This window comes from Nylanderia fulva, unplaced genomic scaffold (assembly GCF_048542155.1).
Source record: "Nylanderia fulva isolate GAGA-0341 unplaced genomic scaffold, ASM4854215v1 Scaffold17, whole genome shotgun sequence".
Lineage (NCBI taxonomy): Eukaryota > Metazoa > Arthropoda > Insecta > Hymenoptera > Formicidae > Nylanderia > Nylanderia fulva.
Genome location: NW_028189945.1, coordinates 3,877,135 through 3,902,522, shown reverse-complemented (window position 1 = coordinate 3,902,522; position 25,388 = coordinate 3,877,135). Strand labels below are relative to the sequence as shown.

Here is a 25,388-nt window from a genome sequence, read left to right as displayed (position 1 = left end):
TGCATGCGCGAGCTCTCTCTCTCGAGTCGCGTCCGAGTGAAAGAGAGAGAACAGCTGTCTCTCGGAAGAAGGGCTATCGTTGTCTATTAGCCGACGTCGAGGCGGGGGCCCCAGGACGGATGAGAGCCGCGCGAGAGCGGGCACGTCGTGCTGCTATTTATATCAAATCCGTGGGCATACCGGATCGGTGGCCGAGGCAGAACGCGCCTGCTCGTTTCTCGCTCGCTCATATATATGCAGCTGATGCGAGAGAGAAAGAGTGCCTTTTACCAAAAAGCTGCGTCCGGCGACGAGCCGTGGCATCTCCGGCACTCGGAGATTGCCATTTTCACTCTCGGACCGTGAGATGAATTTTGCGTATTCCGGGGGCTAAACTTGATCCGGAAACCGCATCCATTTTTCATGTCTTCGCGTACTTATCTCTCCATAAAATTCGCGTGCTCTTTAATTTTTTTTTCTTTTTCTTGCGTTACACGTTTTGAAGTGTACGTTTTACTGGGATTTTGTAGAAGTCGCGCTTCGAGAGAAGGAATAACACTTTCCCAGGCCGATCTTCTCTTACAGAAGGGCCTTCTTATTGAAGGTTATAAACATTGGTTTTTGGTGGCGATTTTTATGGGTATCCCTCGAATTTCGTGAGGCACAATATCACGTTTCACGTTCTCCCGACGCGTTTCAGCCTTTTAATCTCCTCTTCAGTCGTAAATTATTCTCGGACTTTGGCCCTTTTTCAATTTTACTATACCTGGACTATCTGATTTTTAGTGCGTGTAATCTGAAATCTTTATGAAACCAAGCTTTTTAGTTCACGTTGCGTTGTATAACATTTTTTCTAGTTATATATTTATTTTATAAGATACAACTTTTCCGATACAAAATACCGTGGTGGACCATTTTATCTCGCGACACAGTGACGCACGTTTTTATTATCGATGCACGGTGCATCGAGATACATACATATACATATAACATACATACATATTCCGTACTCTAGATATAAAATAACGTATGATTTTATATACATATATATATATCGAAATACCAAAAAAAAAAAATGTCAGTGTACCTATCAATCGTTACGCAAGCCAACTGTATAATGTAGTTTTTGCATGATTTCGTAACGATCGAGCGGGAATTTTCGCGGCGCGAGTCAAACTTATTCGGCGAACGAAAGCCCCGCTATTTTCCACGGAAAGATGGAGCGTCGTGTATATTTCCCTCGCGAATATTGCCGCGCGAGGATACGACGCACGTTTCTCCCAGCCTGTGTGCATACATACTTTTCGGCGAAGCGAAGACGAAATTCCGTAGCAAATGCGCAAATGCGACGTTTTATTACGAACGTCGACGTGCGCGCGAGCGCGCAGAAGCGTGGAGCTGAAACGACCGAGTGCATCTATTTTTTGTCCTCGTCAACGCGTTTCTTCCTCCCTTTTCTCACCCTCCGACGCCGCTCGTCCTTTACGGGGCACAGGCGTCCCGATGCATTAGTCTCGTACAACTGTGTTTAGTCTCCACTCGTAAAAAGAATTGTGCGGTCGGGAGAACTTTTCGGAGGGAGAGAAACGGGACGCGCGAGGTGCGCAAACGAAAATAAAAAAATAAAAAAAGAGGGAGAACGAAGAGACGAGAGAGAGAGAGAGAGAGAGCAGCTCTATTTCCGTCGACAGGATACCGAAACGTAAACGAACCCCGGCATCTGCCCCCATCGGCGGCGGCGACCTGGCCCTTTACGAAGAGCCGCGAGACGCGGATATCGTGTTTATGTTCGCGAGCCACGATTTTTGCCGCGCGACGTCTCGACGTTGACGTCGACGTCGGACCAACGAGGAAACGCACGTCCGACTCGCGACGTCGTCGTCCCGGATTGTCATCAACCTCTCTCCCGGACACGCCCCGTGTTAGAGCAGCGCAGAAAGTAAGACACGACGCAGCACGTTGTTTTTTAACTTGCGCGTACCCTGGAGCGGGTGGATTAAAAAAAAACAACCCTCTCTGATAAAAAAAAAAAACCAACTAAACTCCGACCTATTTCGTTCTACGCGAATATTTTCGCAATAGAGAGAAAGATCCGTAAGTTATATGTATATGATAAACCATTGTCCCCCGAACGAATTTCGTATTTTTGAAAATTCCATCTGCCTTGTTTTACATTCGAAAAGGAGATCTCCCTCTTTTGTTGCCGAAAATCGACAGATTTACCAAATACATGAAAAAGTGGGATGAAGAAAACAATGACGTCGGAGTAGTAATAATATATCGTGCTTATATTATGCCCGTATATATACAAGGTGTTTTAGAACTGGTGGAAAAGTTTTTAAATGTCAGATTCCGGGTATCATTTGTAGACGATTTTTCCTTGATGAAAATGTGGAGGAAGGCCATCATTTTTAGCATGTTCCCAATTCTTTGCTATTACGTATCTTTATAACTAAGCCTTGTATTAAAATTCTGTTGAAAGAAGTGTGGTTCTGTTAACATTTTATTTGCACGAGGCTTAGTTTCCAAAAAAACCTTGATGTTCGACTGCTTATAATCCGAAAATTATTGGCGTCTCGACATTTGTTCGCCGAGGAAAAATCGTCTACTAGATATATCTGCTAATTAAAAACTTTTCCGAAACACCCTGTACATAAATGTGTGAACCGCGCCGAAATGGCGTTAAGTAATGGCGCGCCATTATATCGGCGCTCTCCCGGTCTATACGATGATAACGCACTTCATCGAGCCGCGGTATGCACTCCAATAAAACAATACTCGCACGCCTCGATTACCGGGGAAGATTAAATAAATGACCGGACGGGGACAATCGCGCGTCACGCTGATGAAAAGTCCACTCCAAAGCCAAGCCGACCGTCCGAATGGCATCAGCAGGGTTATTTCTAAATCCCAGCCAGGCGGCACCGGTTAGCCACCAGTGGAGAGAGGCCGGGAGAAAGTTTTCATTATCGTCAAACAAGCGGGCAACTCTTGACTTTTCTCTCTCTCTCTCTTTCTCCGCGTATCATCTCCCAGGGTGTGAAAAGCGCGCGATCGATTAACCCCTCGAGCGCACTCGCTCGGAATCGCTTTTTGCTAACTTGCTGAGGAGTTTTAACGCGGTGGAATCGTCGGGAAATCTTGGCGGCGGCACACGGGGAATTGTTCGTCGGAGTTTGTTGCGATAAAGAGAGCGACGCGAATTGAGTTGCGTACTTTTAAGTATCTCTTCACACGTACACGCGCGCATGCGGGCTTACTTTTTGCGTTCTGCGGAAGAATCTTTTGGCGAGAAGAAGATTGACTATTATATTTCCCGAGGAATTGAACGGATATTTGTGACGGGTGCCGAGTTGCTTTTACATGTCTCGTAATCTTTGAAAAGAGGACGCGGAATCCATCGGGCAAAATCAATAATACATGAATGAAGGGTAATATTCTTTCTCGCTCGAGTTTGTCAAAGGAGGCTGTGACCCTATTAATGACGGTTGAGCTGATCTCTGAAAAATTGCATTTTAAATGGCGAACGACACGCGAGAATAACAATAACAACTGAGAGGAGGAGGAGAGACCCAGTGATTCAGACTGACATTATTAACGTATGTCAGATGCGTTTCGCTTCATCACGCTTTATCTCGCGCCGCGATAATAACGGCATAAATACAAGAGAAAGAGAGAGAAAGCGCGAGAGATAACGCGAAACCGCGCACAAAGCGTTTTATTACTAACCGCGGAGAGCCGCGGTATCCCAAGAGATAAAGGGGAAGTGAAGTGCGGTGAACCTGGAACACCGTATATACAATAGAAAACACATCGCCTTTCAATACGCGTTTGATCTGTAATACTTCGAGTCTCATATTCAATGCCTTTTATCATGGAAAACGGTGAGCGATAATGTGGATGGGTCTCTCTTGTCGTCGTCGTCGAGTCCCGAAAAATACACGGCGGATGAGAAAAGGCATATTTTCACGATATATAAGTACATGTAATATTCGGCGTTTAATTATCGACGCATAAATATTTCCCACTTTCCATAATTTGCGATTTAAGCGCAAACTCGACGCGTTTATAATCCACGAGTGCCGCGCGGCGAGAGAACCGTTATTTATGGATACTTGAAAATAATGAAAATGATAATGGGAATGCGTGAACTTGCAAATTCTATGTCTTTCTTTTTTTTTTTCTTTCGCGAGAGAACCGTTGAAAAGCAGTAATACTCTCGCACTTTACGCACGCGTGAGTTTCCATCTCGGGTACGAGATTCGATCCCGAAGACGCGACGTAAAACTCTCCGACGGGGTCAACGGGTTTATACCATCAGCAGGAGGACGACGACGACGTCGACGAGAGGTTGCACTTTTGTCACGTAGAGCGACGCGCGTCGAAAAAATAGACCCGCGCTCTTTTACGGAACTGCATTCCCGGCGCGATTCAGCCGCCGCGACGTCGCCGCGGATGGCAATAAATTTGCGCGACCTTGCTCAACTTAAGCCGACTTTAACGGAGCGATCCGCGTAGTAGGAATAGAAACTCCGCTCGCGAGGATTTGGCTAGATTCCAGCCGCGTTTTCCCCGTTCTCGACGTTATTGTCTTCTGGGAAAATGGGTCGGCTATAATTGCGCGCTTTTCTCCCACGCCGTTTTTCACCGATATAACATCCTCGAGCCCATCTACGTGAAACTTATCGTCGTTTCGGAGTTTCTGGCTCCGAAAAGAGCAGCGACCCTCTAAAAGTCCCGAGAAGATATCCCGTATAGTATCTCATCCTCAATTTTTCGGTAAAAGCGGAAGGCTCGCCGGAGATTTAACTTTTCAAATGCTAATATTGATTTATTCACATACCGCGAAAAAAAATCAAATGCAACATTTTTCGTATATAACGATTTCACACGGAGAACACCTTTTATTAAAATTTACCACGGTAAAGAATATTAATATTACATAATAAAAATCGAATATATTTTATTTTATCTTATTGTGATAGATATTAATCGGAGAAATTTATAAATTTCTTTGAATACCGCGTATTGTGCCACTATCATATAATTTTTAGATTAAATTCTAACAGAAAAAAATTCTCTCTGTGCATTTACATATATAATGCGCTCGTGTGTCTTTATATTTTAATTCCTCTTTTAAAAACGGATGACAGATGTCATCCATGCGTTCTCTGACATTCCATTTAACAAGCGCTCTGGGGTCAATATTTGGATTTCGCAAACACGCGAAAATGCAATGATCTAAGATACATTTTTCTATATATATATACCTATATATATATACATATATATATATATATATTTCTGCAGCATCGGAAATTGTATTCGCCAATATTATACCGCTTTCAAATCCGGATCGAAAACATTCGGGCGGCTTGGGCAAACGCTGTATTGCGTCCGCGGTATTGACAATCCCGGTACTCCGGTCGCGTCGCGTAAATACGAGACGGTCCGTGTAAAAAGCCGAGCGTGCCGAATCCGCGAAACAAAACAACACACGATACAATTTCCCGTCCATCTCGCGCAACGCCGGAAAACGCATTTTTTCCTCCCCGTGCGGCCGGGAAAATAATTTTTCACGTATCTCGCGATAAAAAACGCACACGCGCGTGCATTTACACACACGCGCGCGCGCATATCGCTCGGTATCGGTTATCTATCTTTTAATCACATTGTTGGCCGACCAGATTTACTACCCGCGCGTCGCGCGATTTTAATCCTCGCGTAACGCGACCAATGGGGCGACTTATAAGGCTCGATGCAGGCAACGCCGGGTCGACGACGGTCCACAATGACCATTTAAAAAAATAAAAAATGTCCCCATTTAAGCGAACACGTAACCTAACGTGGCGAACACGCCCTCTCGGGGTTTGAGCTTTTAATTTTATAGCGATTATTATTAAGAGTGTATACAATACTTTAGGTCGGATTTTTTCCATCGTGTCCGCCGCTGTTAAATATTTCAGTAGAAAGGGAAAATTATTTAATTATTTAATAAATATGTATTTTTAATGTATTACGCATGTTATTTAATGAAAATTATTTAAAATGTGAGAGAATTTTTCTCGGAATTATTTAAATATATCAAGTTATATATAAAGCTACTCAAAATAATTTCGTAGCTGCTTTATAAAAGCTTTGCGGAGAAATTTGATGTAATTTTCGTCAGCTGTGACTTACTAAGAATTATTAAATTATAAATTTAATCGAATAATATAACGCGAACTGCATCGTTTTAATACATCGCAATCACAGGTTGTTTGTAAAAATGCAATCTTTTAGAAAAACACATCCAGATTTTTTTTTTCTAAAATAAATATTCGGGCGTGCTTGAAAAAAAGTTGATTTTACAAAAAAACTCGCGCAAAACACATCGTCAATCATATTATTAAAAGCCGTACACGTGTGCATACCAGAGCGCTGCATACTTTCGGAAAGATTCACGAGACGATTTCACGGAATTCGCAGAAGGAAGATATTTGACAGAGCACGTACGTATAAAGAGCCAGGTCGAAATGCGAGATCGAAGAAATCTGACGACGAGAGAGAGAGATATCTTTAGGCATCCGTGACACCCTGTATATAACGTGACGCCGTGTCATGTCCGAGGGAAAGAGACAGAGAGAGGCGGATCCCGGGCGGACCTCCGCGTACATATATATACATATATTCCGGAATCCCCACGGGAGAGAAAGAGAGCAAGAGAGAGAGCGAGACGTATTCCGACCACCGACACGTTGAAAATGCAAAGCCCCGCGGCGAAACGCGCGGCAGATAATGACCGAACGGATGGCGAACGGCCGCTCTGGTATATAAGTCGCGGAGGAAGATAAATCCAGATTCGATAGCCTTCCGGTCGAGAGCGGCTTATAACGCAGGTAGGCATAAGAGAGGCGCGCTTCGCCTACGGGGGCCTCTTCCTCCTCGATCGAGCGTATCATGCGGTCCGTATACGGCCCGTAACACACACACACACACACACACACATATATATGCATCTGTGGTAGCGCGAGAGGGAGGATGAAACCAGACGAGACGAGAGGAGAAAAGGAGGAGACGCTGCAGCGCAGCACGCGGTCGTGCTGGACCGGGAGAAGAAACTCTCTCCGCGGGCATTTGCATTGAATACTCTCTTACCTTTCTTGCTCTCTCGCCTACCTTCGACGGCGGATAGCCTCCTTGTACCATTGTGCTTATTTATGCACTTTAATTATATCGAATATGGGTACGCGCTCTCTCTATCTCGAGAACGGTCTCTCGTACTCGGTAGCGCGTGTGTAACGCGTTCGCGGCCTCGTATATACAACGTTAGGTACTTGGGAGAGCCTGGGATGGAATGCGCTTCGTCGACGACGATGACGATGATGATGATGATGGTGGTGGTGGTGTTGGTGGGTATGCGCTTACGCTCTCGGCACGCCGAGGAAGCGTTTCGATTCTTTCCTCTCTTTCTCTCTCAGGCTGGATATCGCGCATGAACCTACATATAAGTATACACATGGCGCGGTTGTACAATATGTAGTAGGTGTACCGCTCTTTAATCTCTGCCCGCCTCGAAGTGTCTATTCCGGAAGCGTGTATCAATTGAATTAAATTGTTCTATAAACGCGTCGATTCGATACGTCCATTATTTGTTTTTTTGTTTTTTTTTTTTGTATACTTTTAAATCGCTGGATGAGAAAAATTTCGAGAAAATAGGTAGTCCGGATGTGGTCCCTATTTTTGTTTCACAAGTTTGATTTTTTTTATATCTGTAATTTATCGGAAAATTGTCACGAGGAACGTAAATTTAACTCGAATCGATGAAATGAATACTTATAGCTTGTAACGAGAGGGGATATAGGTTACCACATTTTCTGAGAGAGAAATTAAAAGGTAAATATGAAATCACTAGAGGTTCTTCTCATGTTAATATATTATCACATTAGAACTGAAATAAAAGGTAAAGGACAAAACTGAGTTTTCGAAAAATTGAATAAATCTATAAAGGATCCTCCAGAATGCCCTCTAAAATAAGGGATGGTCGCACCGTAGATATAGAAGAGGGACGTGAAAAATAAAATGTCTGGTGGACAAACATTTTCTCTCGCGTCAATAGAGAATCACGTTGTTTTATACATCTGGAATATTCTCACGGACCGGCCAGGCGCGCGCGATGTGTCTAATGGATAAAACACGAGGCCGCGAGTATATCTCTTCTCGGTTCTTTAATGCATATAAACAAATATGAGGCTCCCCTTCTCTCTCGATTGTTGTGGCGAGCAACGCCGATAAATATCGTTTACGCGAGCATTCAAAGCGAGCTATTCTTCGCAGCCAAGCAGCAGCAACGGCGGCGGTCGCGTATATAGAGGAGAAGAAAATTTACGATTTGGCGTGTGGTATGCACTTTTATATGCGCCTTTATAACGCGCGTGTGCATCTGCATGCTGCAACCGAAAAGGCTTTTTCCACGACGCGTAAGTAACGACGATGACTCACGTAAGAAATAGAAACGTTACGCGAGAGAGCCCGGGTCGGTCAACCTCCGAGAAATTTTTCATCTCTCGCCCAGCTTCTTCTCTTCCCAGCAGAATGTAACTTCGTTTACAATAACTGCGCGCGCTCTTCGTCGTAAATGACGGTCGCAGCGAAACGAAAGACTGCGAAATGCGCTTTAATGCAATTTTTCCTACTGAAATACGCTTGCTCTCGAGTTATTAAATAAAGCTTACTTTATTCTCTCATTGCTCGAAAATTTGCAGCATTTTACCGGCTTTAATATTTGGACTCGCCACGCGGTTTATCAAAGGCGGCGCACTGGTCTCTCGAGTGGTTTTATATATATATATATATATATATATATATATATACACGTTACATGTATTATGAGAATCGAGTGGAGAAAAAGATGTGGCTCAAGAAAACGCTTTTTCTCCGAAAGAGAGACGTAAAAAAATCTCACGCTTATATATATATATAACGCGCGCGAGCGTGGATTTTTCAATTAACCCCGTTCGTCGAGAACCAAATCCCCCGAGCGAATACTTCGGTTAAATAAAGACCGGGGATTGGATTCGAACGGCGTAGTCGGTGCGCGATCCGTGTTAGTCGCAGAATCCTTCTCCAACCATTAACGATGGGTTTTATACGAGTTCTGGCCCACTCTCTTCCCGATAGAAGGACCACTAATGATTTTAAACAAACGTTGCGCAAACCTCGCGAGCGAGAACCGTTTCTCCGCTAATTGGCGGATTTGATTCTCCGATGGAATCGATCGTGTGCAAAGTGTGTGCCGAAATATTTTTTTATTTTTTTATTTTTTCCCCCTATTTAATTCCAGCGAAAATGTGTGTTGCATGTGTGAGAAAGAGGAGATCGTTATTCGCAGATTTCTCCTCTTCCAAACTCTCCCGCGGTTAAACGTCGATTCCAGTAGAAGATACAATGTAGGTGACGTAAATTGAAACCACCGAACCGGAAAGGGTTAAGAGTCGGACTTGGAGAGTTCGTTTCTGCTTGGCTGGATAACGCGATAGCGGCCATATCACTTTACTCTATACGAAGCGGGTTTGCGTGAAAATGCAGCCCGCGATTCTTTATCGCGGTTCAGGAGAAACGAATACGAACACGATACTTGATGATCGATATAGAGAGTATAAGCTCCTATGCTCGTTGTGTTGTATCAACGGCACGCTACCGGCCCTAAACATACATCTCTAAGCGGGCCAAAATGTTGCGACTTGTGAGCGATTAACCCTTTCATCGCTGTGGGCGGGTGACGCGTTGACGTTGATTCGCGAAAGGCGTGTGCGCGCGATCAGCTGGAATTAAAACTTGTGCGTATAATTCTACGTTAACGAGAACTTTAAACACCACCGCCGCGCCGTTCTTTTATATAATCAACGAGAGTTTTTATTTAAAATGTCTTTCCTTATCGGGCCTGTATTATCATATAAAAGGAGACTGATCTGAAAGGGCTAACGCAAGTTAAATAATACGAAGGAGATTAAAAAGTATATAGGAGAGGAAAATAATTAAGTATAATAAAAAATGTGGTGAAAAAAAGCACACCCTGGCACGAACAAGCCTTTTCTGTTATTCACTTTAGTATACACTCTCTTCGATGAGACGAGGAAAGAGAATCGATCGACCAAGCAAAATGGCCTACAGGGATCGTCCGGAATCCTCCCGTTATCCCGATCAACGATTTATTCTCTCTCGTCGTTACATTCTCGTCATTTGCTACGCGGCCGAGCGATATCTGACCTCTCTCTCTCTCTACGTCCGTCCTTCTCCACGAGTCTCTCTTTCGATCCTCCAAGCTGGTCAAGTGCCGTGCATTCTAGCAAGCAAGGGAGTACAAGCGTTCCTAGATGGTTCTCGGTCCGTATACCGACGAGGGTTGCGCTCCTCCGTGTCTTCCCCGACCCCTTGTCGCACGCAGATGGTTACGCTCGTACATGCCTGGACGTCTAGCTACTCGCTCGTGTCTCCTCCCTCTCCTCGTCATCCTCGTCATTACGTATACCGGGTGTCGAGCAAAACGTGCCGCGAGACAAAACTGTGCAAGAAACTTGTAGAGCGGTAAAAAAAGGGAGGGAGAAATTTGCGTAAACATGACTTCGCAACTATCTCTTCTCGAATCTCTTTTCTCGATAGATACTAATCATTAGGGTAGGTACACAGACGGAATTTTCTCTTAGAATTTACCCTGGAAATCATGGTAATTGAGGGTCAATAACTTCTGTCGAGCTGGCACTCTCCACTTTTCAAAAATAAAAAAAAAACTAATAGCGCGTAATAATGAGCTATTTATGAGCTTTTATATCCCGTAGATTACAAGTTTTGAACTCGTCTTTGGGGGAGAGAAATAGCTCATTATTATGCGCTATTGTGGGTCTTTTTATTTTTGAAAAGTGAGAGAGGGGCAATATGGTATTGGAAAAATTTTGAAACAGTTTCTCTGATTAATATTTACCACAACAAAATATAGAAAATATATATGTTCGATTAATTTTACTATCTACATTATTACGATTACCATAATTTTCAGGGTAAATTCCAAGAGAAAATTCTCTCCGTGTATCGTAACGTAACAGGTGTTTTATTAATTGACAATAATAAAATAAAATAAAATCCATATTTGGTACGCGCAAATTTTTAACATTTATATTCATTAATAAATACTATGCAGATATTCTTGTCTTGCGCGATTCTTTGCGCACAATTTACATCGCAAATATACACAATTCTCTCCGTCGAAGAATCGCTTTCCGAGACGTGAGAGAGAGAGAGAGAGAGATAATCACACCACTCGCAATCTCGCAAAAAACTTCCTCTATTCTTCACACCGCTGGATTTTCGCTCACACCCCGTATGACGCGTGCGCACGTGTTCGCTTGCAAAAAAAAGTGCACGGTGCACTCTCATTAGTTGGTCTATAGTACGCGTAGAACAACGGGGTACAGAGAAGGGAAGGAAGGGCCCTTCAATTCTTTCGCTCTAAATCCAACATCTGTTAATTGGAGGTCGTTTGCCTACGCACTCCCTCTTCCTGTCTCTCTCCCTTTCGTTGCGAGAGTGCACCCAAGTACCACCCGCTGTCTCATTACCGCGAAGGATAAAGCTCGACCGCTTATCCCTTTGGACGAGTAGTTAAGAAACGTCGGGAGAAGAGAAGAGGAAGAAAGGAGGAGAGACTGATAAAACGATAGATTGAAGCGGCAAAGAGTAACAACTCGTTTTCTCCGGTGTATCGTTCTTTTTTTTTTTTTCTTTTAAGAAATCGAGGGATGCATCGTAATAAGCTTTTTTTTTTTTTTACGAACTCTCAATCCCTTTTCTCGGAAAGATCGGTAAAGTACATTACATATTTGGCGAAAATAAAATGGCTATTGTATGAGCGATTATTTTTTTCTTTTCTCGATAAAATATTCAGAAGATAAAGCGCGCGATGAAGAAAGAGAGAGATCTTCTCTTTCTCTCTCTCTCTCTCTCTCTTCTAATTTTAAACAGATTTTAATTTAACGGAAGTTCTCTCGCGGAGGAAAGTACTTGGAAGCGCATAATCTTCCGTTGTAAAAAAATTCGCCAAGGAAACGATTGGAGTATAAAGTATACCGCGCACTTTGCAGCGTGTTCCCGGGGAAAGATTCCACGTCGAAAGTACCGCATCTGCGTTCTAGCGGATTCGTCATTAAGGTCGTTGATAACTTTTCATCGAGAAACGATGAGCCTCGTTACGCCCAGCTGATGCGTCGCTCTATATAGCGTCTCGTAATAACGTCTCGCGCGCTCGAGAATTAAAAGGGTGCAAGAGAGATAGAGGTGGAACCAGAAGAGGGAAAAGTCGGACGGGACGCGCGCACGCTCAAGTTCAGCGAAATAAGAGAGGCCGATTACTATCGAGCTTTTACGAGCTTTCAAGCACCCGAATGCTCTCGTCCCCGGAGGATAAGCTATCGCGCTTATACTCGCTAAGCTCGCTCGCTCGTTCGCTCGCAGTTTTCCCTAGTCGCGTAAACGTCGTTATTACGGAAACGTGCATCGCGTCCCAAGACGACGACGACGACGGCGGCGGTGCCTACTTGTACCTAATTGGACTGGAAGCACGTAAACTTGGATTAGATTTCGCCGGAGCAACTCACTCGCCGCCAACTGCCGGCAACTAGCGTCTTTAACTTCCGCCCTAGCTCGCGGCGGAGAAAGCACGCGGAAACGCAACCGCCACCGGGAGAGAGAGAGAGAGAGAGAGTCGGGAATCATCGTGCTCGAAAGACTTTAATGAAAGCGGGGAGCTTTAGGTGTTATTAGCGCGATATCTCCAGTCCGCCATTCGGGCCCCGATTACAAGAGAGAGTGAGATGGAAGATAGAGAGTAAATCGAGCGACGACGTCCGTTCGGGCACTTGCTCGCTCACGTCGACCAATGGCCAACTAAGTAATTGCCCGACTGGAATTATCCTGCGAACGTGGGACCGAAAGCGACGTGACGGACGTTGATTAGTGCAATCGCCGATATCGCCAACGGTGACGCATATCGCGCGTCAATTGTGCCGTCAGTTATGTGTAAGAGACAAGCCGCTCCGAAATTAATCGTTGAAGACAGTTATTAAACTGCGTACTCGGGATTTAAGAGGAATTTTTTCAAAGAAGAGCTAGAATTTTATAGAGTCGCCCATTTTTGCCATTCATTTCCGAGCTGAATTTAAATTTCGAGAAAAGTTGGAAAAATAACTTTCATTGTCGTACGATTTACGTTGAGAATATAAAGATTAAAATTGGTATCCCGACATTCGTGATACGATACGGTATAAAATCTCGACTCTGGCAATTCGCGAAAGTTTAAACGAAGTACATAGTAACCCGGAAAAGGATCGTCGATTTTCCCGGAGGAAAGAACACATTCCGTACATACATACATATGGTATGCTACGTCTCGGCGACACTAATAGCGGGGCAAAGTTTGGTCGTCGCGTAGACGCGCGCCCTTGTTTTGCGACACGTTTCTTCCTGACCAATGAGCCCCCGAATATAGGAGCAAAGTTTTCAGGCCCCTGTATAAACTTACTGGCGAAAGTGACGTATTTTGGGCTATTTGCTCGCGTCGGGGCTTTCTTGTCCGTCGACTAATTGGGCCCGGTCGTTAGACATTCGTCACGACTGGATGCACGCTTCATTAAAGCGCATTCAACGCGCGATGATAATACGCCGTCATCGAAATTCGGTCGATACTCTCTCGAGCTGTCCCCGGTTGGAAACCATTAGCCACGATCGCCTACAATACCAAATTAACAGCATTACATTCGGAAGGGAAGTGCGGTGCCACGCGATGTGCGTGAGCTCTCGCGTATATATATCCGCGTCTACATCTACGATATGTGCGTGTATGCACGCACAAGTACGCAACAACCGCACCGATGTGGTTTAACGACGACTAACGATCCGCGACGCCGGGATATATGGTCGTGGTTGTCCACGCCGATTGTAGAGGTACGGCGCTTCCGCGACGCCGAGCGATAAAATGATCCTCTCTCTCTCTCGCCCGGTCCATTTTTTTGTTTTACCTCTTTTTTTTCGGCTCGCAAAGTATCGATTATGCGCGGTCGTTGGCACAGAAAACACATTCGGCGGGATTGTCTCTTTCTCTCTCTCTCTCCCGGGAGTGCCGCGATGAGATATCGATCGCTCGGGAGAAAGAGAGAGAGGAAGAAATCGCGCGGCTTCTCTCAAAATCGCCGGTCGATCCGCGACAATGCTCCATGTTCCGGCTCTTCTTCGGGTATCTTTCTCTCTCTCGAGAGAGAGAGAGAAAGAGAGAGGAACGCGCCTCGAAATAGGATCGCGTGACGGAAAGAGCGCGCGCGCCCGCGGCGTAAATAAGGTGCTCCTTAACGCCGCGCCATTCCTATGTAAATGCGCGGTGCCCGCGGATACCTACGTGGTGCATACTACTCTCTGGTAGATAATTTCTGGGCGCACGCGGGGATATCTAATTTTAGCGCACGCGGATATATACGTAACGTCGCGACCGCGCGCGCGAGAGTTCGAGGGACATTATCGATTCGAGTCTCGCGCTCACCGTGTAAATGTAAACGAGATCCGCGACACGGGATTGAGATTTTCATTCTGGCTACGTGCGCGCGCCGTCCGATCGACCAGATGAGATCGCTGAAAAAATCGCTGCTGCCGAAAAAAAAAAAAAGAAACGGAAATCGGATTTAATTAGAACAAGATTTCAATCTACTCGTCGGAGGATCGTATCGAGGATTCGAGACGTATCGCGAGAATTATAATCGTCTCGTTTAATTTATTCATCTCGGAGAGTCGGAGAAATGATGACAGTAAAATAGTACGTGAATATTAAATACGCTGCGATAGTTTTTCATTTGACGAATAAATAAATTTGATAAAAATGTCGTGAGAAATTGTAGAGTAAATTTGGTATCGTCTATAGTATAATCGACTTTAAAAAGAATCTTGTATTTCAACACACTTATTCTCGGTTATATATTATACCTTTTTTGAAAAGAACTGTATTGAGAATTCTAGACGTGTATCGCGAGAATTATAAACGTCTCGTTTAATTTATTCACCTCGGAGAGTTGGAGAAATGATGACACATTGAGAGAATTTTCTCTTAGAATTTACAATGGAAATCATAATAATCGTGGGACAATATGGTATTGAAAGAATTTTGTAAGAGTTTCTCTGGTTAATATTTATCTCAAGAAAAATATTAATATCTTTATTTTGCCATGTACATATTAATATTTTATTGTGGTAAATATTAATCGATCCCATGACGATAATTTTCAAGTCGGGTAAATTTTAAGAGAACATTCTCTTCTGTGCAGTAACAAAACATACATATAAAATACACTGCGATCATTTTCCGTTTGACAAATAAATAAATCTGATAAAAATATTGTGAAAAATTGTAGAGTAAATTCGGTATCGTTATAATATAAATCGACTTTAAAAAGAATCTTATATTTCACACATGTATATTTATCCTCGAATATAATACACCCTTTTGAAATTGAAAAGACAAAAACCGCATCAAGTATTCCAGATGTATCGGGAGAATTATAATCGTCTCTCGTTTAATTAATTAATTCATCTCGGAGAATCGGAGAAAGATGAATGTAAAGTATGCTGGGATAATTTTCCGTTTGACAAAAAATGAAATTTGCGATAAAAATCTCGTGAGAAAGTATAAATTCGGTATACTATAAGCGACTTTAAAACGAATCTTATATTTCACACATATATGCGTTATATCCTCGGTTTATATAATATTATACCTTTTTGAGATTGAGAAGACAGTGGGAACCCCCTCGAATATAATCTGAAAACCCGGGGCTATAAAGAGCGCGCTCGCGCGCCTTATCCCGATCCTGATTCCGTATGCACCGTGTACCTATTTACGTGACGTATACCTGGCCCACGGGGGCGCAATTCTCATTTTTCACGTTGCCGCGTGCGCGCCTATGGGATTCACGTAAATTCGGTATATATACGGAACCGAATAGAGTACATAACGGAGAGTAGCTTCGAAAGAGGACCGGAAGAGAGGTCGAAGTCGTCCCGACCTCTCGCGTCAACCTCGGGAAAAGTTTACAGAGCGCCACTGTGACACGACGAGAAAGGGGTTGAAAGCTGGACTTCGAGATCGTCGAGAGATGTTGGCGGCGCCGACCCCTCGTTTTCTGAGAAATTGCGTTACATTTGATTCACCGTCGGGGAATCGTTAGGGCGTTCGAGAGACCCCGAGATAGCGACCCACGTTTTTCAAACCTCCGTCGTTCTATGAAAGCCTTTCTTCTCTTTCTCGCTTTCTCTCCCTCCCGGGTTGTCTCAAATTTCAATTCGTAGCCTTCCGACACGCAATAATACTATACGGCTTCTCGTGCCACTACTCCTCGTTCCCGTAGTCATTTCGCCCCGAAATCCGATAATGTATCCGAATATTGAAGTATGCATTCTCTGCTTTGTCATTCATCGTGTCTCTCGCGTAAGAGAAGAAAGGAATATTTCGTTTACAATTCAAAACATAAGACTTTTAATCATACTTGAAAGCTTCACCGAGCTTAAAATTCCTGCTCTGCGTTCACAGATGAATAATACCGACTTCCAAATATTTTCATATCGATATATATATCGATATATACTATATGTATCGCTTTATTCCATGTTCTTTGCATTCTTATAAAAGTCTGAATAGAGGATCTAGTTCTTTTCATACACAAATTTTCTAGGGCAACGCGGGTATTCTGGAAATATTTTTCATTTGAAACAGCTGGAAACTGTTTGGTTTGCCTTGTCCGAATGTGATTTTAAAGAAATCTTTAACAAATAAGTGTGCGGTTTCTGTTCAAGTCACATAATTATCGAGAATACAATATCGAGTTGACATTACGAATTAAGTACGGGTTTACGAGAGAATTATTCACATATGAAATCGGACCAGGATAACCGAACATGCTGGTTTTCGAATAGAACAAGTTGATTTTTTTTTTTTTTTTTTAATTCCCAGACCATCACGGTTGTTGAAATTCATTTTAGTTCGTCCTAGTTTCAGACTTGCAATACACGAACGAAAAATCAGATGACTTTTATGAAAGCTTATTAAAACTTTAGAGGGAGCTCGAAATCACGGTGCGCTTACTCAATATCAAAATTCGATATCGCGGCGATTCGATAAAAATAATTCTGATAATACGGGAGATAAAAGAATGTAAAAATTGAGTGCCTTACATTCGTCGTCCCTTAGATAAAATCAATAAAAAAAAAAAACATTGGGCATTCCTCTCTTAGATAAACAACGTAATACTCTTATGGCACAATACGGTGCATCGTGCACACGCATGGTTTTATCCCGTTGCAGTGCTGCGAGATGAATCTCTCGATGTCATGTCGATTCGATAAAAATAATTCTGATAATATGAGAGGCAAAAGAATAAACGTAAAAAATAATAAATGTCCTACTTTCGTCGTTCCTTAAATAAAATTGATCAAAGAAAGGTATTGTGCGTCCTTTGCTTAAACAAACAATACCTGGTTTTGTTCGTTCTATTGCAGTGCTGCGAGATGCATTTCGATGAAAATAATTCTGACGAGAGCTAAAAGAATAAACGTAAAAAAAAATAAGTGTCCCACTTTCGTCGTTCGTTCCTTGGAAAAAATGGATAAAAAAAAAAGGTCGCGCATCCCTTCCTTAGACAAACAACGCAATACCTTTGTGGTGCATCATGCATGGTTTTGTTCTGTTGCAGTGCTGCGGGATGAGTTTCGCGCAGAGCCGCAGAACACGAGGGTCGCCGCCGGGGAGACGGCTTTGCTGGAGTGTGGACCGCCCCGGGGCCATCCGGAGCCGACCCTACATTGGAAAAGGAACGGTCACATAATAGACCTGGAGGCGACGAAACGGTGAGTCTTCTTTGTGCCGACGAGTCCCTTTTGAATTCGCTCGACATATACCGCGACGACACCGAAAAACGCGGCGCAACGAGATTGCACGCGGGCGAGAAGGCGTAAACGATTAAATATATATACACCCGGGATCGGACTATTTTGGGACCCATCCGGGGACCCTCGATCTTTTCCAGCTGCCGCGTGAAAATGACTTATACCTTTTTTTTTCTCTCTTCTTCCCGCGCTTTTGTCCGCGACTCGCTGGCGCAACCGGGACGCAAAACTGCTTGTCTGTATATACACACTGAACGTTCGCGCAACGTTGTAATAAACAAGCGACATAAAACGGAATGCAAATTGCGTTAACCGTAATGTAAACAAATATAAATAAATTTGCTCCACCTCGAAAAAGTATAAGCGGGCACAACTTGTTTTGACGCGCACTTCGTTACTCGGCCCCCGCGGGCGATTAATTCGATCTTGTCACCTGGGCCGGCGAGTGAAGGTGAAACAATAATAAATATACTCCGTTTGCAATTTGCGGGCCCTTTAAAAGCGCGCGCGCGCGCACGCGTCGGCACTCGCTCTCGAAACCTGCTCTCGTAGTATACCCGATTAAATTGCACGCACGTACACATTTACGTATATGTACACGCATTTACTGGCGCGACTAGCAGCTAGCACCTATATACAAGAATTTCGCGCTGTCTGTGTCTCCGGCATGTAATAATGTCGCGGCAGTAAGAGCAACTTTTACGCTCGCGGGATTACGGTTGGGAGAATCTACTTTTATAGACACGAGGGAGAGAGAGAGGGTGCGGAGGAACTCTAGATTAACTTAATTCTAACAGCGACGCCGGGGGTAAAAGGGAACGTCGCCGAAACAAAAAATCGCATCAAACGCCGCTGCTAACGTGAATACGGTCGGTTATCTCTCCTCCTCTTCTTTATTTTATTTTTTTTTTTTTTTTTACAAATCCGATTTATCTTGATTTAAGGGTAGAATGTGTCTTCGCGCGCGAACGGAAAATCCATTTTGATCCTCAAAATAGCTACACGCGTCAAAGTTTATTTCGCGCGACATTCGTGTTTATTAAATATTTGCACGTAAAAGTATAAAATAAAAAAAAAACATTAAATATGTTATAACTCTTTTTATTTATACTCTCGCAATTTCTCGGTTCAGTTAGAATCATAGTCCGGGTAAAGAGAGACGGCGGATTAAATTAACTATTACCAATTTGCGGGTTCGAATTAAATAACACCTATTTTCATTCGCGAAATTCAATTTCGTTCGCTTTTTGATATTCCTCTATTTAGCCACCGTCGCTGAAATTTTCATCAATCGGTGACAAATCCGTAACACGATGTGTCAATAAAATTTCCCGCTCTGCGGCTTGCTGTTTGAATAATAAATCACACGGTAATATTCATCGCGCAATAAAGCGCATAATCGATAGACACACGTCTCGCATTTATGTGCATCGTTCTCGATATCTAGAGTCATCGCGATATCCAGGACCCGAAGAGGGAAGTGAGAGAGAGGACTCGAGAGACTCGCAAACTCGGCGCGGCGCAGGAATCGACGCATAAATTCGACAGAGTACGGAAAATTTTACCTCTCTCCGGTCTTTTCCGTCCTCTCTATATCTCTCTCTCTACTCTCCGGGTACTTCTCTTCCAGGATCAGGCTTTTAAACGTACGCTTGCGCGAGCCACCTCGTTGTAACGACCCGTGCATACTTTCGCGCTCCTCCGTCTGCTATTCGTATCTCGAAACGGGCGATTTTTTCTCCCCCGAATCCCCATGGATCGACTCGATCAAACTTTCATGGGGCGCTGAATGCCTCTTAGTTTTTCTCGCGCTGCGATCTCGCCCTCTCTCTCTCTCTTTTTTTTTTTTTTTTTTTTTTAAAGAGAAAAACCCTCGCCATCTCCCTCCGATCGAGTTCTCTGTCGGAGATAAAAAGGAGATTCTTATTATCAAACTGTTCCTTTAAACGCGCGATAAAAAATGGTGACGCGACTGAGATGCAAAATTTATGATCCGCGATACGCTGCGGAGAAGAACAGAGGATGAGAACTCGGAAATAATTTATCAGTTTAATAAATGATTTTTTTCCAACTTATTAATCCCGTCTATTATTTTCGCGCGATTTTTATTTTCATTATTTCTTCGCGTATAGAATTTATCTTCATGCGGTTTATTGCCCCGCGTTTCATGTAATTACTTCCATTTACCGTCACTTACGCCGTATTGTACGCGCTGGCTTAACGCTGTCTGAGGGGACACGGCACATAAGAGCACGTGACAAACGATTTTTTTTTTTTCCCTTCTCTTTCCCTTTCGGTTCTCCCGACAGGGAGGGAAACCAGAATGGAGACATTTTTTTCCGGCGAGGTCCTTCTCTCTTTCCATCGAAGGCGAAACGAAACTCGCACAGCTCGCTCGACGGCTATTTTCCTCTCTCCTTCGTCTCCCGATCAATAGAGGATACTCTCTCCTTGGTCGCGACGGGAGCTTTCGCGGAAATTTCCTCCTCCTCTCTCTCTCTCTCTCTCTCTCTCCGCCATCACCATCCCGGCGTCGGATTTACCGATGGAAGCCCGAAGCCGCGATAAATTAGGACAACCGATAGGAATTAAATCCGGCCGTATCGGAACGCCGAGACCGCGTTTTCCTTCTCTCTCGCTCCCTTTCTCTTCCACCAGCGCGAAACGTGTGGTAAAACGGGACGTGGAGAGAGCGATGGAAGAATGGTCGCGTGAAGAGGAAAGAGAGAGGGCAGATCAAAGCAGAGGGAATGGAGGAGGTAATCGAGCACCACCGACGCGAAAATTAATTGACACTATAAATTAGAGAGCGCGCGCGAGATCGAGAGAGAGCCCATCGATCGATCGCATCGTCGCCGAATAACATCGCTCTCCGTACGCGCGATATTGTGCATGCGCACCCCTCAAACGAGAGACGGCCGTTTAATCTTGGGACCGCCGACGCGGAAGAAGAACGAGCCCTCGCGAAGGAGGATCCGAAAGGTGTCGAGGAATGCCAAGTACGCGTCGTCTCCTCTCGCATAAATAATATCGGAAAGGGTTCACCGAGTGCGTGCACCAAAGTTCTCGCGAGTGCCGACGTCTAGGAACGATCAACATATGAGCTGTCATCCGCTAGAAATTATCTCGGGAACTTCATAATATCCGCGTTAATTTCTTAGTCGCAAAATTACGCGTATAATATATTATATTATAATGCGCCGAGTATATGTAGGATGATGCATTCCTGAACTGTTATTACGCCTTCTCTCTCCCATCGGTATTTAGAGACGCTTAAAGACGTCGTTGATCTTACGGGCGGAAATTAATCGTCGTAATTTTCGTCGCCGTCGCTCTTATCGCGACGGAGAAACCGTCTCCGCGGCTTGATTAATCGTTCATCGGGCGTTTCAGGATAACCCTCGTGGACGGAGGTAATCTAATGATATCCGACGTGAGGCCGGCCGATCAGGGCAAGTACCAGTGCATTGCCGAAAACATGGTCGGCACCAAGGGATCCGCGATAGCGACCCTCACGGTTCACGGTAAGCGTACAACACGAACTCGTATATCCAATTTCCCACGTACAATTTTGATTAAGAAGCAGGCATAGATACGATCGACCTCGGAGCATTTCATGTTAATCCCGATTGCCCGACAAGATCTGCTTCGCGTTAACAATAAGTCAAAACGTTCAAGTTGTTATAGTGTTCAAGATCTTAATATCCTTCTTTCTATTTTTTATTTTGTACACAGTAAGAAAATTTGTGTTGTCTTAAAACACGGTTCCCGTGAACATTTTTGTGTTCGTTATTTAACATTAATTGAACTTTAATGTTAAATTGTTCAAACAACCGAAGAAGTGTGTAAAAGTAACACATAATGTCCATCTACTTTTAATTTTACACGATAAATATGTTCTGTTTCATTAGTGATATACGATTTATCTGTTGAAATTTACAGAAAAAAATGTTGGTTTTTTATTTCATGAGTGGAAATGATAAAATATAAAATTAACATAGTTTTAGTCAATTTTTACATTAATACTCTATGTTAATTTCACACAAAATTTATTTTAAATTATTTCAAGTTTTGCATTTCTTTTGTATTAAAATATCAACACAGCATTCGTGTCTTCGTTTAACATATCCGCATATTATGTTAAATTAACACAAATATTTTTGTCGACCGTTTGGGACATGTGATATCTATTAAATTTAATACAAATTTTTCAACTGTGTACATATAATCAATATATGTCATATTTCCAATCTAATCTCTGATATTACAATATGTAGATTTCTTAAACAAATATCTATCGAGAATTGAAAATGAGATATTTTTATTCTCTTGGTGTATCCTACTTTTCTGTCATATTTTTCTAATTTTATTTATAGTCCCTTATTTCTATACCATCTCCTCTCTCATTTAATCAATTTTTATTTTTATAATGATAATTTATGGAAAATAGAGCAATATATTTCAGTATTTTATGCGAACGGCATTGTATAAATATTTATTTGCAGTATTATTGTTACACAGAGAGAATTTTCTCTTAGAATTTATTCATGGTATCGTAGGGCAATATGGTATTGGAAGAATTTTACAGGAGTTTTTCTGATTAATATTTAATACAATAGAAAACATTATCTGATATATCTACCACAATATATGTTCGATTAATTTTTACTAAAATAGTATTAATCAGAGAAACTCTTATAAAATTCTTCCAATTCTAATACCATACTGTCCTACGATTACCATAATTTTTAAGATAAATTCTAAGAGAAGATTCCCTTTTTGTACTGACATATTTTAATTTATATAAATGAAATAGAGTATTTCAGTATCTTCAGTATCCTAGAACGGCATCAGATACATATTTATTTGCAGTATTATTGTTACACAGAGAGAATTTTCTCTTCGAATGGATCCATGATACCATGATAGGACTCTATGCTATTGGAAGAATTTTATAAGAGTTCCTCTGATTAATATTTATCATGATAAAAAATATATTACCTAATATCTACCACTCTTACTAAAATACATAGTAAAATTAATCAAACATATTTTACATTTTATTGTGGTAGGCATTAATATATTTTTATTGTACAATAGTAAGTATTAATCAGAGAAACTCAAAATTTTCCAATTCTACCATATTATCCAGCGATTACCATGATTTTCAGGTCAATTCCCGAGAGAAAAGTCTCTCTATGTACTAACATCTTAATTGATATATAAAATAGTTATTTATTCCAACTGTCTAGTCGATTAACCTCGCGCTCCAGTAAAGTAATGAAATTACCTTAAATAAATAATCTTCGAGTGCTGGGTTTGCGATTGCGGAGCCGGGAATCCGGTGAAAAGCCGCGGGCTATAATTCGGGATACCCCCGAAGGGCTTTCCAATCGAATCCTCGTTCTGTCTTTGCAGTGAAACCGTACTTCGTGGCCACGCCGTCGAATCAAACGATCCTCACGGATCAGACGGCGGAGTTCGTCTGCAGGGTGGGTGGCGACCCGTCACCGGAGATTCTGTGGCGGCGAAACGACGGCAAGATGCCGATAGGTCGGGCGCATATCCTCGAGGACAAAAGTTTACACATCGAGCGGGTGAACCCCCAAGATCAGGGAACGTACATCTGCGAGGCGAATAACGGCGTCGGGACGATATCAGCGAGCGCCACTCTTACCGTGCACTGTGAGTACTCTAATCTTCGTCCCCCTGTCTCTCTCTCTCTCTTGCTTCCTTCCCTGTGTAAGGAGCCGCTCGGCCGTGAAATTAATTACGCGCCCGGTGTACGATTATCGCGCCGGTGACGAGTGAAGGGGTTGTTGCCGCACAAGAGGACAGAGACGCAACGCCCGCGCATTATCGCCGCATATTAAGCCGTGAATGTGTATATCCCGTCGCGTCGGATGTCGACTTTTGCTTGCTTGACTTGGACGCGAATCGCGCAAATCCTGCGGCTTGGAAAATACGAACGTATTGTCGGAGTCGCTCGAAGCGAGCGAGAGATAGGGACGCGGACAAGGTAGATAGTTCAAACTTCACGCTTTGTTAGATAAACGGGGTAAATTCTCAACAGCTATATGTAATCGGTAACATTATTGCAAACTGTCGGATGTACCTTTTTTTTCCCCCTCCAAGATTTATTCCCTTTATTTAAACGACGAGCTATTTGAATTGTAATCCTACGTCTCTCTACTCGCGTTCTTATTTCCGTGAGAAACGCGACTTCTTCATGCGAAGAGATTTAGAGATTGAGAGGATGAAACTTAATTCCACAACTGACTTGCATTGCGCTAAATTCAATATCAAATATAATATGATAATATAATTTGATATAATGTAATAATAAAATAATTGTGATAGAATAATATGATAATATAAATTAAAACGGGAAGATGGGGTATTTCTATCGTGGAAATAAATCTGCTTTAAATTCATAATAATAAGATGCTCGAGATGTATATCGTATACACAGAATCTAGCAGCTTGACTCATTTATTTCAAAGTTAGGATTATACGAGTTAAGGGTTGAACGAGCGTCTTTATCGCCAAATATACGGCAAGGATACGTGTATCGAATACGGACCGTTTGTTACAGCGAGACCGGTATTCACCAACTTCCCCAAGGACGAGACAGTAAGCTCCGAGAGCGACGTTACCTTCTCGTGCGCGGCGCGAGGCGCGCCAAAGCCGTCGATATTTTGGACCCGGGAGGGCTCCCAGGAGCTAATGTTCCCCGGCCACACGTATCAGAGCCACTACACCGTCACGGAAAACGGAAGTCTGAGTATCAAGGGCGCCGTCAGGAAGGACGAGGGCCACTACGTGTGCAGCGCCATTAGTCAGGCCGGCGCCAGCACCGCGACCGTATTTCTTCAGGTATATGTGTGAACCTTGTAAAATGTACGTCTCACACGACAATTATTCAACCGCGCTCCAACAACTCCATATGATCTCGAAAGTTTTTTTCGCACATTTATATAAACTGTTATTTTTCGTGTATTCGTTAGAAAATAGATTTTTAAACACTCTGTCTTAATTATATATCCTTTTCATTTTTAAACATGGAATTTTCATGCTCTGTGCAAGATTAATAGATCATAAATTAGTAACAATTTATGATACACCCGTATAGAGTTGTAAGAGCAATGAGATTGTGCGCTAAATGGACATGCAACAGTTTAAAATATACAGCCAAGATAAATCTCGTCCAGGGTGAGAGAGGCGAGCGTGCACATTAAGTGGTTCATTTTCTCGATACATATTTATATCATCCCCTCTACTCCTCGCTCTTCCGGATGAGTGCAGAATTACCATTCTGGCCGGTGCTGCACACCGCGATCCTAGCCTGAAGGGAGTTGCCCCACATTCTGAATAAAATTCTTATCTACATATAGGGAGTATTACGGCGAATCAACTTTGGCGAATGGAAACTCGGTAACTTCTCCCCGCTCGGAGCG

At 43.0% G+C, this 25,388-nt stretch overlaps 1 protein-coding gene and 1 long non-coding RNA gene across 2 annotated transcripts in view; one reads left to right on the top strand and one right to left on the bottom strand.

Moving 5' to 3' along the window:
* LOC114938296 (roundabout homolog 2) overlaps positions 1-25,388 on the top strand; it is a 101,714-nt gene that overhangs the window by 64,944 nt on the left and 11,382 nt on the right. Inside the window, exons 3-6 of the mRNA XM_029312170.2 lie at positions 17,739-17,892; positions 21,325-21,455; positions 23,350-23,616; positions 24,527-24,807. Coding sequence (XP_029168003.1) covers positions 17,739-17,892; positions 21,325-21,455; positions 23,350-23,616; positions 24,527-24,807 — 833 coding nt within the window. The remainder of the gene's footprint in view (positions 1-17,738; positions 17,893-21,324; positions 21,456-23,349; positions 23,617-24,526; positions 24,808-25,388) is intronic.
* The window catches only part of LOC114938300 (uncharacterized), a 53,859-nt gene that overhangs the window by 27,317 nt on the left and 1,154 nt on the right, over positions 1-25,388 (bottom strand). The window lies entirely within an intron of this gene.